This window comes from Varanus komodoensis, unplaced genomic scaffold (assembly GCF_004798865.1).
Source record: "Varanus komodoensis strain SLA01 unplaced genomic scaffold, ASM479886v1 scaffold10, whole genome shotgun sequence".
In the NCBI taxonomy this organism is placed as follows: domain Eukaryota; kingdom Metazoa; phylum Chordata; class Lepidosauria; order Squamata; family Varanidae; genus Varanus; species Varanus komodoensis.
Window position 1 is genome coordinate 13,250,801 of NW_025335269.1, and position 13,129 is coordinate 13,263,929.

General features: G+C 39.9%; 1 protein-coding gene across 4 annotated transcripts in view; it reads right to left on the bottom strand.

Annotated features, from left to right (window-relative positions):
- The window catches only part of SUGCT (succinyl-CoA:glutarate-CoA transferase), a 337,148-nt gene that overhangs the window by 293,861 nt on the left and 30,158 nt on the right, over positions 1–13,129 (bottom strand). For all 4 annotated transcript variants that reach the window (XM_044454191.1, XM_044454201.1, XM_044454172.1 and 1 more), the window contains one exon: positions 3,776–3,871. In XM_044454191.1, the coding sequence (XP_044310126.1) occupies positions 3,776–3,871 (96 nt within the window). The remainder of the gene's footprint in view (positions 1–3,775; positions 3,872–13,129) is intronic.

A 13,129-nucleotide genomic window follows, 5' to 3' on the forward strand; every position in this document is an offset into this window, starting at 1 on the left:
CAATGTATTTTATTGTGTTGTAAGCCGCCCCGAGGCTTCGGCAAGGGGCAGCATAGAAATGTTATAATAATAATAGTAGTAGTAGTAGTAGTAGTAGTAGTAGTAGTAATAATAATAATAATAATAATAATAATAATAATAATAATAATGCAGTAAAAGTGCTACACTCAATATGCCAGCAAATTTGGAAACCTCAACAGTGGCCACAGGATTGGAAAAGGTCAGTTCACATTCCCATCCCAAAGAGGGGCACTGCCAAAGAATGTTCAAACTACCACACCATTGCATTCATTTCACATGCTAGCAAAGTGATGCTCAAAACCCTACAAGCTAGGTTCCAGCAGTATGTGGACCGAGAACTACCAGAAGTACAGGCAGGATTTCGAAGAGGGAGAGAACTAGAGATCAAATTGCCAACATCTTGATAGCATACTAAAAAGCAGAGACATCACCCTGCCAACAAAAGTGTGTATAGTCAAGGCTATGGTTTTCCCAGTTGCAATGTATGGCTGTGAAAGTTGGACCATAAGGAAGGCTGAGTGCCAAAGAATTGAGGCCCTTGAATTGTGGTGCTGGCAGAGACTCCTGTGAGTCCCTTGGACAGCAAGGTGATCAAACCGGTCAGTCCTAGAGGAGATCAACCCTGACTGCTCTTTAGAAGGCCAGATCCTGAAGATGAAACTCAAATACTTTGGCCACCTAATGAGAAGGAAGGACTCCCTGGAGAAGAGTCTAATGTTGGGAACAACAGATGGCAAAAGAAGAAGGGAATGGCAGAGGATGAGGTGGCTAGATGGAGACACTGAAGCAGTTGGTGTGAGCTTGAGTGGACTCCGGGGGATGGTGCAGGGCAGGAAGGCCTGGAGGAATGTTGTCCATGGGGTCACGATGGGTCGGACACAACTTCGTGACTAACAACAACAACTTCATTAAAGAAGTCCTTTAAGAAGGCATTCTTATCTCGTCTAGCTATTCTCCGGAATTCTGCATTCAACTGGGTGTATCTTTCCCTTTCTCCCTTGCCTTTCACTTCCCTTCTTTCCTCAGCTATTTGTAAAGCTTCCTCAGACAGCCATTTTGCTTTCTTGCATTTCTTTTTCTTTGAGATGCTTTTAGTTGCTACCTGTTGTACAAGCTGTAAATGGCAACCCACTTCAGTATCTTTCCCATGAAAACTCCATGGACAGTACCAAAAGGCTGAATATAATATATGTGCACTAAAGCTTTAGGCAACATTGCTGTCTCATAGCAGGGAGGCAGCACTTTGGGGAATAAGTGGAGCTGGGGCTTGGAGCTGGGGAAGCTTCTCTACACAATACAGATCAATAGAGAGCTTTAAACAGGGAATTTGCTTCCTTTAGGTTTGTTAGTCCAGTCTCCACAGATTGAAGCCTTTTCTCTTGAAGCAGCCTGGTCTCAGGTTTGATCAATATGGAGAGCGCTGTGACATGCTAGACTTTTCATGGCTAGAGCCTCTGAAGTGTGAAAATGGCAATGCAATATTTTCCAGATGCAGATGACAGGCCTAAGGTCTTCCTGTCCACCTTGTGGGAGCTTTGTGATGCCTTTATGTAACTGAATCCTCACCCTCAACTGTTAACTCAGAAGACTCTTCTAAAGAAATAGAGTCAGAATCCCCTGAGGAAGACCGTTCAAACTTTAAATGGTGCCTTATCCAACGAAGTCAAAACGAAGGGCACCCAAAGCCAGCCACATAATTTTCCCATGTAAGACCAAAAACAAGCACCTCTCTTCATCCCTGGCAATAGCAAATTAAATGGTTATCAATTTGCTGCCTGTTCATGGCATCCCAAATCTCCTGCCTGAAGCAGCTGCCTTGCTTTGCCTAAGCCTGATACTGCTTTGCCTAATCCTTGTCCTGATACTGGCTATGTTAAAGGTTCTTATTCCACACAAAATGGAATTGGGTTTTGGAAATGGCCAGAATATTTTCAGCAGTCCTGAGTTCTTCATAAGCTTGTGAAGTCTGTGTGAATTCCTTGCCTTCATTAGGACTCTTCTCTGGTAAGATTTCGGTGTGCATCCAATCTGCGCTTCTTGTCTCGCACTGGAGCTGATAAACTCAGTCTACTTCACCTTGGTGCTTTCCACTAATATGTAAGGTCCAGAACTAAAATGTCTCTTGAATGTGCATTCTGGCAAATTTCGGGGGCACTCATGAGAGCCTGACAATTTTGGCTGGACTGACAGCTCAGATTCTGAGAGTGAGATGTGTGCAGAGGAGTTGGCCAATCCCAGCAGGACTGACAGCTCAGACTCTGAAAATGAGATGATTGTTGAAACAGACCCAGTTCCAGCTGCAGTCCAAGGCCCTGGGTACCCGTCTGTGCCTGCTATGGGAGAGAGTTCAAGGCAGCCATAAGGGCCTATCAACATGCCCATAGGAGCAAGGAAGAGTAACAACATCCTGAAAAGGGAGATTTAGGGATGGGGAGTCTTATCAGATGGGGAACTCCAGCCTCCTGAGGAGGTGGACCCAACAATCAGTTGCCACAATTGTAGGGTGGCCCAATTGGGATCAAAAAGAGAAGAGCTAAGGTGTGCCTGGTTCCACAGCACTCCTTCCCATGGGACAGGTGCAGGATTCATAAACAAAGCTTTTGGTAAAGAAGGCCAGAGAGGGTTCAACAGTTTGCTGTGTATATGCTCAGAGATTTATGTATAAAATAAAGACATCTGGCAAAGAAGCACTGCTGAGACTGTTACTGCTGAGAAGGAAAACTTAGATCACAATAATATAGCTGTGGCCTATGTGTTCATTGGTGCTTTCAAGGAAAACAATATCTGAACAAACTACAAAGCTGAGTTAGGTTTTGAGGAGAGAAGGGATTTAACTGAAATATTGCAGTTTCTCCATTATTTTGGCCTGAGAGGAATAGGGGTATAATTCTTCCAAACTCCAAAGCCCTGCTTTTTTATATTTAAAAATAAAAACTAGCAAACTGACTTGTGATGCAAGTAGCAGTCTTTTAAACAATATCTCTTGATACAGAGCTATCTTTATATGTACACATAAGACAATTCTGATTTTTCTCCACAGAAAAGGGAGAGGTAAGTGAGAAATGTTAATGACTACCTAATTACATGAAGGAGGGAGTAATTATTGGTATAGCTTTATCGGAAATAAACACTACATTAACTAGCAGGATTGCTTTAGGCATGGAGCTGCAACTATTATTTTGTACAAATATTTCTATAAATATGAATGTACAAATATATTGTGTATAAATATACAAGGCCACAGACTTGTAATTTGAATTTTCATGTAGGTCTTGGCTCCTTTAAAATCTTGATTTTCATTGCATTGCCATTCCTCATAGCTTCAGAGAAACATTTTAATATACACAGTCTATACCCAAGAGGATTCAAAAAGCAGTATAAACCTTTGTTCTTTGTGTATTCTGTGCATAAAAGCTAAATTTATTTTTGTAACTACTATGCAATAGGATGTTCGCTAAAATAAGGCATAGGTTGTTCCACTCAGCCATAAAACCATCAAGACCATAATTCAACAATGTTCTGTCTCCATAACTAACAACTTTGATCAATTTAAATCCAATTTCGCATTACTAACCTGCTGATGACAAATACATACACAAAATACAATGCACAGACAGTAAACAAAACTTTGTTCTAATCAGACAAAGCAGGATTTCAAAAAGCTGTGGTTCACGGAAAGACATTTTTCAAATTCAAAGCTACCAAAATCACAGAATGAGAAAAATGCATATATCTGCCCTTTTGCTTAGCTTACCTGGTAAGGGACAATACTTGCATGTGCAGTGCCCCATCGTTTGGATTCTGTTTTGCAATTTAGGAAATTGCTGGCTATATAGGTAAGACAGGCAACCTGCAAAGACAGGGAAAAGCACAGATATCAAGTTTATATTTAGTCTGCTATATCATTTAGCTTTCTGAATGCATGATTGCCGCTGTGCTACAAAACAAAGAGCACTGAATCAATACCTGAACTACTCCGTTGAGAGACAGAAGGTAAAACACTTCTAAGCTGTAACTTATAATGCAAAGCTAGGCACCTCATTGCATAAGTTTGAAAGAACAGAAGCACTTCCAAAACCTTTCATAAAAGATTGTCACTGTGCTTTTTTCAGGACCACAATTAGAAGTTCTATTTGCATCTGTCTTAATTAGCTAGAACTCAGTCACCCATGACAAGGCACTTGAGCCACAGTGCAGAGGAAATTCACTATTCTTAATCCAGCCTGACCTCAAATGCTTCTGAGTCAAGTGGCAAACCTGAGCAACTCTGCCAGGCTTTCTAGCTGGGGTATCTGTTCATTTTCTCTCTAGTCTCCCTGCCTTCCTACTCCCTACATTTTCAATTCATCTAGCTGGTCTGGAGCCCACTTCTCTTGACCATGCTAGAGAGAATGAAAGCATTGGATCTACCACCTCTGCCCATTTCCTTGTTCTCACTCGTGCTCTTTCTCTATGGTATGGTGGTGGAATAGGGCCCGCCAGATGATGAGGAAGAGTTTGGTGACGGCATTAAAGGCATCTTACTAAGCCTTCAGCTCATAATGTGGCACTAGGTCTGGGTCTGTCCCAGGATCCATTGTAATGCCAGTCCCATTCCTACAAGGCTTGGTAGCTTTAGCACTCCATGCATTTCTCTGCCCACATGGCAGTACTGACAGAATTTTTATTTATGATATATGTATGGGTTGATTTTGGCAAAATGTTGGAAATATGATCTAATCCAATTAAGCATCAATCCTTAAAAATGCTACATCATCACTAGAAAAGAAGAAACATTTTATTAGGCCAAAGACACAAGTACAGAAAACTGTAGTACAGATAACCATCAGTATCCAAAAGAAAGAACAACTGACATGTTTGGTGTTTAAGACATATTTGTATAAAATTGATGTCTTGAATCCAAACTTTCATATTTTGATTTGTATGCTCATTAGAGAAATTGGAGAAATGAAGAGCCAAAAACTCATTTAGAATTTAAAATTTAATTATCAAATGTGAAAAGACAAGTTGTGAGGGGACATTTTCTACAAACATGGTTGAAATTTGGATTTGAAAAGAATGTCTACACAGAAGCATAAAAAACCTGGAAAAAGTCATCCCCAGTATTTCTGATCTAATTGCCCCTGCAAAAGAAATGGCCATACTTTTTTCTTTTCTTTTACCCTGGCCTTTCCACTAAGAAAATAGCACTTAAGGCAGCTAAAAATCATGGGAACTTTAAAAAAAATAGTTAAAAATGGCAATACCTTTAAAACACATGAAATAACTTTATAGAGCAATTGATTTTAAATTACAAAATACTACCCTTCATTACCTGTTGTCAAACTCTTATGGATCAGGTAGTTCATTTCCAGCTAGTTCTGTGATATGCACAACTGACTCCAGCAGAAGTCCAGAATCTTACAGAACCCATGTTCTATTTTTTTTATAGGTGGCAACATAGACTTTGTCTAACACCAAGCCATGTTTAGCTGAAGTTCTATCAAGCTGTGGTTTCCATTACCAGCATGGAACTGAACTATGGCTTGCCTAGTTTGCTTCAAAAAACAAATTATGGTTTTCTTGAATAAGGAAAGCGATCTGAGTGTGCAAGGCTAAGTCATGCTCACAGTAACTAAAACTTAGTTTGCCTAAGCATGAACCAAACGGTTACCTTTATGTAGGCATAATGAAACATATTCATATTACTCTAAATCAGTTGTTTAGAAACCAGTTCCTGTCTGTGGTAGGTTATCAGAGCTTCTGTAACAGTAAGACTGATGGCAAGAGATAAGCACTGCTTGTCCATTATTACCAAAATTACCTCTGTAGTACAACAGAATCTCTAGCAATGCACTGTGTTTCTTCAGCAGATATGTAGGAATTCCCCAGGGAGTCTTACCCAGCCCGATACACCCCCTGCGCATTTTGAAATCCTGGCTTTGGATTTCAATTCTTATCAGTTCCAGCCATTATGGCCAATGGTCAGGGAAGATTATTTCAGTGGTCAAAACATCTGAAGAGCACCAGTTGGGGTAGGTTGCCCTTGAAGACACAGATGTAGAAGAGATTCACTGTGGTCAAATGTGATCATTTCCCCATGTGATAATAAGCCTGAGCCTATTATTCGTATCTTTATTTGTGAAAGTACTATTTGTTATTCTCCAAACAAATGTTTTACTTGTGAATAGATTACAAAATACAAGGCTGCAACAACTGTCTCTTGCCGCTGCGAAAATAGCAGAAGACAATGCTAAAACTCATCAATGCTTCCAAATGCTTTGCAGTCTTTCAGGACGAGAAGCAAAACCATACATCTCACTACCAAATACTATTTAGTCAGCAGGTTGCATGTCTTTGATACCTACAAGGCATATTTCCCCCCATTTTAAGAAACAAACCCGCAAGGGTTGTCTTTAGACATTAAAGCAGATGTTCCAAGAGATACAATCTCACCATTCTTTCATTTGTACAGACTGATCTACCTGCTGTAAATGTATATTGCCATGGCTGTCTACATTTACCTAACACTCTTTCTTAACTGACTGAAGAGAATACACACACCTGAATTCTTCTGCATTCAAATCACAAAGGGCAACCACATCATATGTTCAGGTCTATATGCCTAATAATACCAAGGCAACATTAAATTCCACAGCGCAATGCTAAAACTGCACTTGGCTGGAATCAAAGAACAGCCAGGGAAACAAGATATTAATCGCCAGAGGGGAAGATCAGACAGCAAAGCAGGAATAGTGTTTCAAAAAGCTTTTTAAAAAATCTCACAAAGTATCATTAATGTAAACTCATTGACTCCATCAAAATACACTGTGCAACCTCCAAATGGGATTTGTAATAAGCATTGAGATGGTAGGGATTTTTATTTTTATTAATCCTTTATTTAAAAAGACAGACAGAGAGACAGAGATCTACATCTTCACATGCCCTTCCTAAACTTAGATTAACCCCACGCATTCACTTCCTCCCAGCCAGTCAACCATAATTAACAGTGCAAAAATATGTGCATGTTCAAGACATAGGAACACGCAAATTTCAATATATATCAGTGCATTAACAAGAATCTTCAATTGCTTCAGGGTGCTGCAAAATAGCAAGAACCCCAGCAGCAGCAGAACAAAAGCATCATATTCTTGCCTATCTCTTTTCTTGCCTTGACAAATTAGTGAGGGATTTTCTAGAAAAGGGATCTGCAAACTGCCAATCCATCAGGCAAATGAACTGCCCCTTCCCGCACAAGCTGCCACACAGTTGCAACAGACGTAAGTAGGGGAATGACAGCTACAACAGTTAACTTGCTCATAAACCTGCATGCAGGCTATGGGTGAAGGAAGGTTTGCTTACATCAGTCTTCCCCAACCTGGTGCTGTCCAGATGTGTTGGACAACAACTTCCATCACATATCTGAGTACCAGTTTGGGAAAGACTAATGTGCATCTTATCAAGGTGGCTCTCACCTAACACTGTTCAGGTTTCTAGATGTTACATCACCTGCATGAGAAGGCCTGCAACTGTAGCCTCAGGTTAGATCCAAGAGCAGCAGGGCACTCACCCAACTAATGAGATGCTGCATTCAAACTGTTTACCTTAAGTGGCAGTTCAAGCATTTACTTCAGCTTGCACAGGCTGATTATGGACTGGATTCCAACATGGTTCCACATGGCCAAGGATCTATGCCAGGGCTGGCTAGGGCTGATGGTAGCAGCACTCCAACATTATCTGGAGGGTCTCACATTGCCAAGCACTGATCCGCACAACAGCAATACTATTAGGATTCAGCCACACAAGCAAGTTGGTTACATGCTGCTGGCTCCCATGGAAACATTTGTGTTTTACAGTGTAAATAACAGTAGAGGTCAGGACAAAATTTCCACAAAAAAAAAGAAGCAATACAAATTAACATTGTACATTATTATATTGCAGCATTGTTTCAAATTTAAAGAGGTGACCGATATTTCTACAACACTTCTTCATCAGCACAACAATTTGCTTACTTCTATTAATCTAGAAATGCGTTCTATCAGCAGAGAAAGCAACACATCTCACAACAGAATGAGGCTTTGCTTTAACAGAATTCTCTTTAAAAGGAAATACTTCAAAAACACTTCAAAAGACACATTTGCTTTCAACTGTCTACACCACAGTCTACAGTGCTATGAACTCTTGCTTTATACAGCACAGGCAGATGGAGAGAGATCAAGTACAATGCATGGAGGCAGTCCTTCACTGCCTTAGTTAAATGAACACTAAAGTGACTTTAGCACTAAAAAAGACAATTGAAAGTTGCCTATTATTAAGTACTTTTGTCCTACTGAGCTGTATGGTTACATACAAAACAAATCTCTGAAGGTGAGCAGAGTGTTTGAAATATAATATGTTTTTAAAGTGAAAGATCCAGCTTTAAATCTTTGCAGTGCTACTGAACACCCACTGTTCACCCAGCTATTTCACATTCCTTTGAACACTTTGTGTCATATTCCATACAAATGCATGTTCAAACATTCCATGTCAAAAGACAGCGTAGCTCAAAGAAAGTGATGTTTGAAATTCTGTTTGATTTGGAAGTCACTAAAATAATATTAACCTTCTATGCATGCAAAGTCAAGATACATGTCAAATGCTTTTCCCAATTTACCTCTGTCTTTCCAAATTATCATCAACAGAAGTCAAAAATGATTTTCAGATTCATTTTAATTCTGTGGCTGAAAAGATACCACTGAGTAAAAGAATTATCTTGATATTTCCTAGACCTCTTTCAGTTGATAGTCCCACAGAACTTAAAGCAACTCTATTGTTACCTCATTCTCAATGGGACCAAACCCCTAGCCGATTAAACAGATTTAAAACGTGGGATCATGCCAACATGCTGAAAAGCCAACCATGAAGTCTCTCAAAAACAAATAAAAATTTATATTATAATTGTTAGACGCCACTAATTTTCAATGAACCAAATGTATTTGCATAGGACTATTTGAAATTGGCCCTTATTGGATGAATTGGAGAAAGCCATTCTTTTCCCCTTCTCCATATTTTTTTCTTTTTTTGCAGAACTGGAATAATAATAGGAATAAGCTAAGATAGCAGAGCACTTTACTTATCATAACTTTGAAAAAAAGGAACGGTTGCAAGGTAATAACTCCATTTGTCTTCAGTTACATTTATCTCTTCTTCTGTTGCTCATGGTCTGTCTTTGTTTAGATGCTATCTAGAAAAGTTAATTGCTGAGGAAAAGCCCCAGTTCATTTAAGAGCTGCTTAGAAGAGGATTTCAGCAAGTCTCCTGCTTTTCCACTTGCATAACAAGCTGCACTTTGCCAGAAGCAAAACAACAACAACAATGCACTACAACTTTAAAAGGAAACTGAACTCTTTCCTCCTTTGTATTGGTCATCCCAAATGTGTTTAGCTAAGATGAGAGGTAATACTAATGCTGCACACCAAATAGGGAAAAGAAACTTCGAGATGGCAGGAGACAGTCAGTGGGTCTGGAACATCACAGGGTAGAAGAAAGAAATGCCTACTCAAGGGGTTCTTTAAAGAGAAAAGTTCAAATACAAAGAGTAGTATATGTACATAGGTACACAAATCAGAATGCATGTGTATGTGTTATATCACTATTGAAGTTTTATTTATGAACCAGAGAATTCAATAAGAAAACTGCAGTTTAAAAGGGAAAAACTAGAAGACAACTACCCTTCCCTTCCTTGCCCCGCAAAATGGAAAGAACCAAGCATATCAAGGGGGAAATAAATTATAATTATGGTAACTTTTATAATTTTATGGTAAATTTCTAAGCTAATGTATTTTTGCTGTCATTTTTCATTTTAGAAGTGTTGGGTCCAACCATAGGTGGCACTTGAGTATAACTTTCTAGATATCAGTTGGTGCATTTAAGTCCCACTTATTTCAATGGAATGCAATTGAAACCAGCTAAAGTTAACTACATGTCTAATACTTTAATAGGAGTTACATAGAAAATGTCATTATTTGGGATTCTGCAACACACTTATTTGGACTTCTTCTTTTTTGCACACATTATTCACAAGTGGTTAGTCATTTGCAGGATGGACAGCTAATTTGTTAAAATATCTGTAACCAAGGGTAGCTCCCATATTTGCATATAAAAGGTACTGTAAACACACATTCTGAGAGTTCTTAAATAAAACTGAAAGAATATATAGTACATGTGAATGATATACACTTGAAATTCAATAATTAGAAGCAGAGGACATGCTTACCAGCATCTTATTGAAAAAATGCTGACCATAGGCCCAAAGGATTCCTTTAGAGAGGCAAAAAAGAGACGTGTACCTACAGAAAATGACCCCCCCCCTTGCTTTTGCAGCAGCAAACTCCCCTTGGTTTCAAAAGCAACTTGCCCTGCATCATGGAGTGAGGTGAGAAAGAAAGGGCACCTGAGAGCTAATAGCATAGCTTTGTGAATCAAAGCACACGTCTTTGGTTAGTAGAAACTGAAAAAGTTAGTGATAAAAATAGCTGAATTTTATGAAAGTGTTAGGTTTTTTGCTTAATGTCAGGCTGAGGCAGACTGCAGAATTTGGAATGGCTTAAGTCTCTTTGTTGTTTATTTGTTTGTTTGTTCCTCAACTGGTTACAATTAAATGCAGGAATGATATTTAAAACTTCCAAGAGATATTTTCAGGCCACAGCAGAAGGCAGATCAATTTCATAATTGGAAACAAGTCCTGAAACCACTTCCTTCTTATTTACTATCATCTAAGAATACTATTTAGATGCTGATGCTAAAAGGTTTGGAGTTGAAAATCATAAATCATGTGAGTGGGGAAAAGGTTTCAAAGGAACTTTATTTCATGGGTTAAAAGTTCATAGGCAATGGACTATGGAATGCTGGAGCCCTCTGGATTCCAACATCCATTAACTGAGGATCAACTTTCTTCAAGAAAGATCTTGATTTCATTTTCTTGTGGGTAAGGCCCTGCCACTAGTTAATGATCAACTAGCACTCAGCCAGATGTTATCTAATTTACTCAATCTACAGAATTAAGAACGTATGATGAAACTGATTTTAAACGCATTTTAAAGAACTGACATTAGGTTTATTATCAAATGCTTCAGCACCCAGAAGTCGAGAGCTTTAATTTTATCGATTAAAGTTTGATAAACACTTCTTTCCTCTATATTCACAGGGGCCCTGGGTACCATGGTGCCCACAGACATCTCCCAAGGTTTGGCTCTCTACTCATCAAGATTTGTTTTTGCTCCTGGTGTGTGATATGGGTAAGTGTTTTACCCATATGTGGGTGTGGGGACTTCTCAAAGCATCCCTCATTTTGCTGAGATTTGTAGGAACACATATGTGACTTGGCAAGTGGGGCACGGCCTGCACCTGCTGGTGCTCAGATTACTGGCCAAGGTACTTATCTGGGCCTCACCAGTTTGTCCTCTGTGAACTGCCTGCTGGAGAGAACTGTGGGCTCAAAAGAATGGTTTTGTGCATTTGAGGCAAGTCAGTTTACTTTAAGCCTCACAAGTCTGTCTTCTAAAAAATGGGTGTTCTATGACTGATCATACCTATCCACAGCAGCCGTCTGTGAGAACCATCCATAATACTCCCCAAATTCCAAATGTACCCAGCAATCCAAAAAGGTTGGAGTCCCTAAATATGCACATCAAGTTTGCAGTTCACATACACTAACAGCACCTAAACTGACTAAGTGCCATGTAGCCAAAACATTTCATCTGTGCATGAGGAGGAGGTATCAGCAGACACAAGGAAAACCACAAGGTTTGTAGAAGTACAAAAAGGCTTTTAGGAAAAAAAAGTATAAACGTGCAGAGGGGAACCAAAGCAGGTCCACTGAATAGCAGGTGGGGGTGGGAGAGTTTAACTCTTTCATCTCCTGCTGTGCTCTTGATGAAAACAACTCCTCAGAAGCCACTGTTTCCAGTAACAGGACCTTTCTCTTCAACACCCATTAGTATTTCTGTCAAAAATAAAGGTTATCTCAAGATGGTGCCCTCCTATACCTTGCTCCAAGGTAGTCCCACACTTTTTATATTGTCACAGCCTTTGCTAAGGTGATGAAACAGATGTCACGGAAATTAATAAATCTAAACCACAATTAAGTGCTAGATCCCGAAACATTTCTATGGGGTATATATGTCACCAGGATTTTTTCATAAAGTAATTGAATAAAAATATGGCAATGCTTTCTTCTTATTTGCAAAGAACTGTATTAAGATCACCATTAATTCAGTTGATAAAATAACAGTTTCAGTGCTCACACATACATTGTCTGCTGGTAGAGAAAATGGGGCTACATATCGAGTTACAATTTAGAAGGTAAACTTATCAGTGCTTAGCTGGGAATTCTACCCATTTAACTAAATGGGCTTGCTTCTAAGAAGTATTACACTAGATCCATTCAAGGATACAGCATGTATATAGAATAGTAAGACATATGTATGGAGCTGGGGGGCAGGGTGCTCTCTACAACATCCATACATGTACCAGCTCACCCTCTGTTGTTATGCATTCAACAAAGGCCTGAAGGGGAATCCTAAGTACAGTGATACCTCAGCTCACGAACGCCTCAGTACACAACCAAATTGAGCCGCGAACAAAAATTTCATAAAAAAATTGACTCAGGTTGCGAACTCCGCATCGGGTGGCAACCGCGATCGCGGCCATCTCCCCACCCCACCTCCCGAGATGGCCACGATCATGCTGCACGCAGGGGGGAGATGTCCAAGATCGCGCCTGTCTTTCCTGCAGGAGCACACCTGTGATTGCCCCCGTCTTTCCTGCACGAGCACAACCATGATTTTGCCCATCTCCCCCACAAGTGCACCCTCATTTGCGCCCGTCTCTCCACCCCCAGAGTGCCCACATTCGCGCCCGTCTCCCACCGAGCATGTCCACAATCACACCAGTTTTCTCCCCCCCAGTGTGTCGGGATGATTGGCACATGCAGGGATGACAGGCGCAATTGCGGTCATGCTGGGGGTGCGGGGAGATGGCTGCAATATCTGTTGTTCTTTGCCACTTTGCTTCAAATTTGTCTGATTAAAAAAATAGTTACAGAATGGATTAACCTTATTTACATTGAACCTTATGGGGAAATTTAATT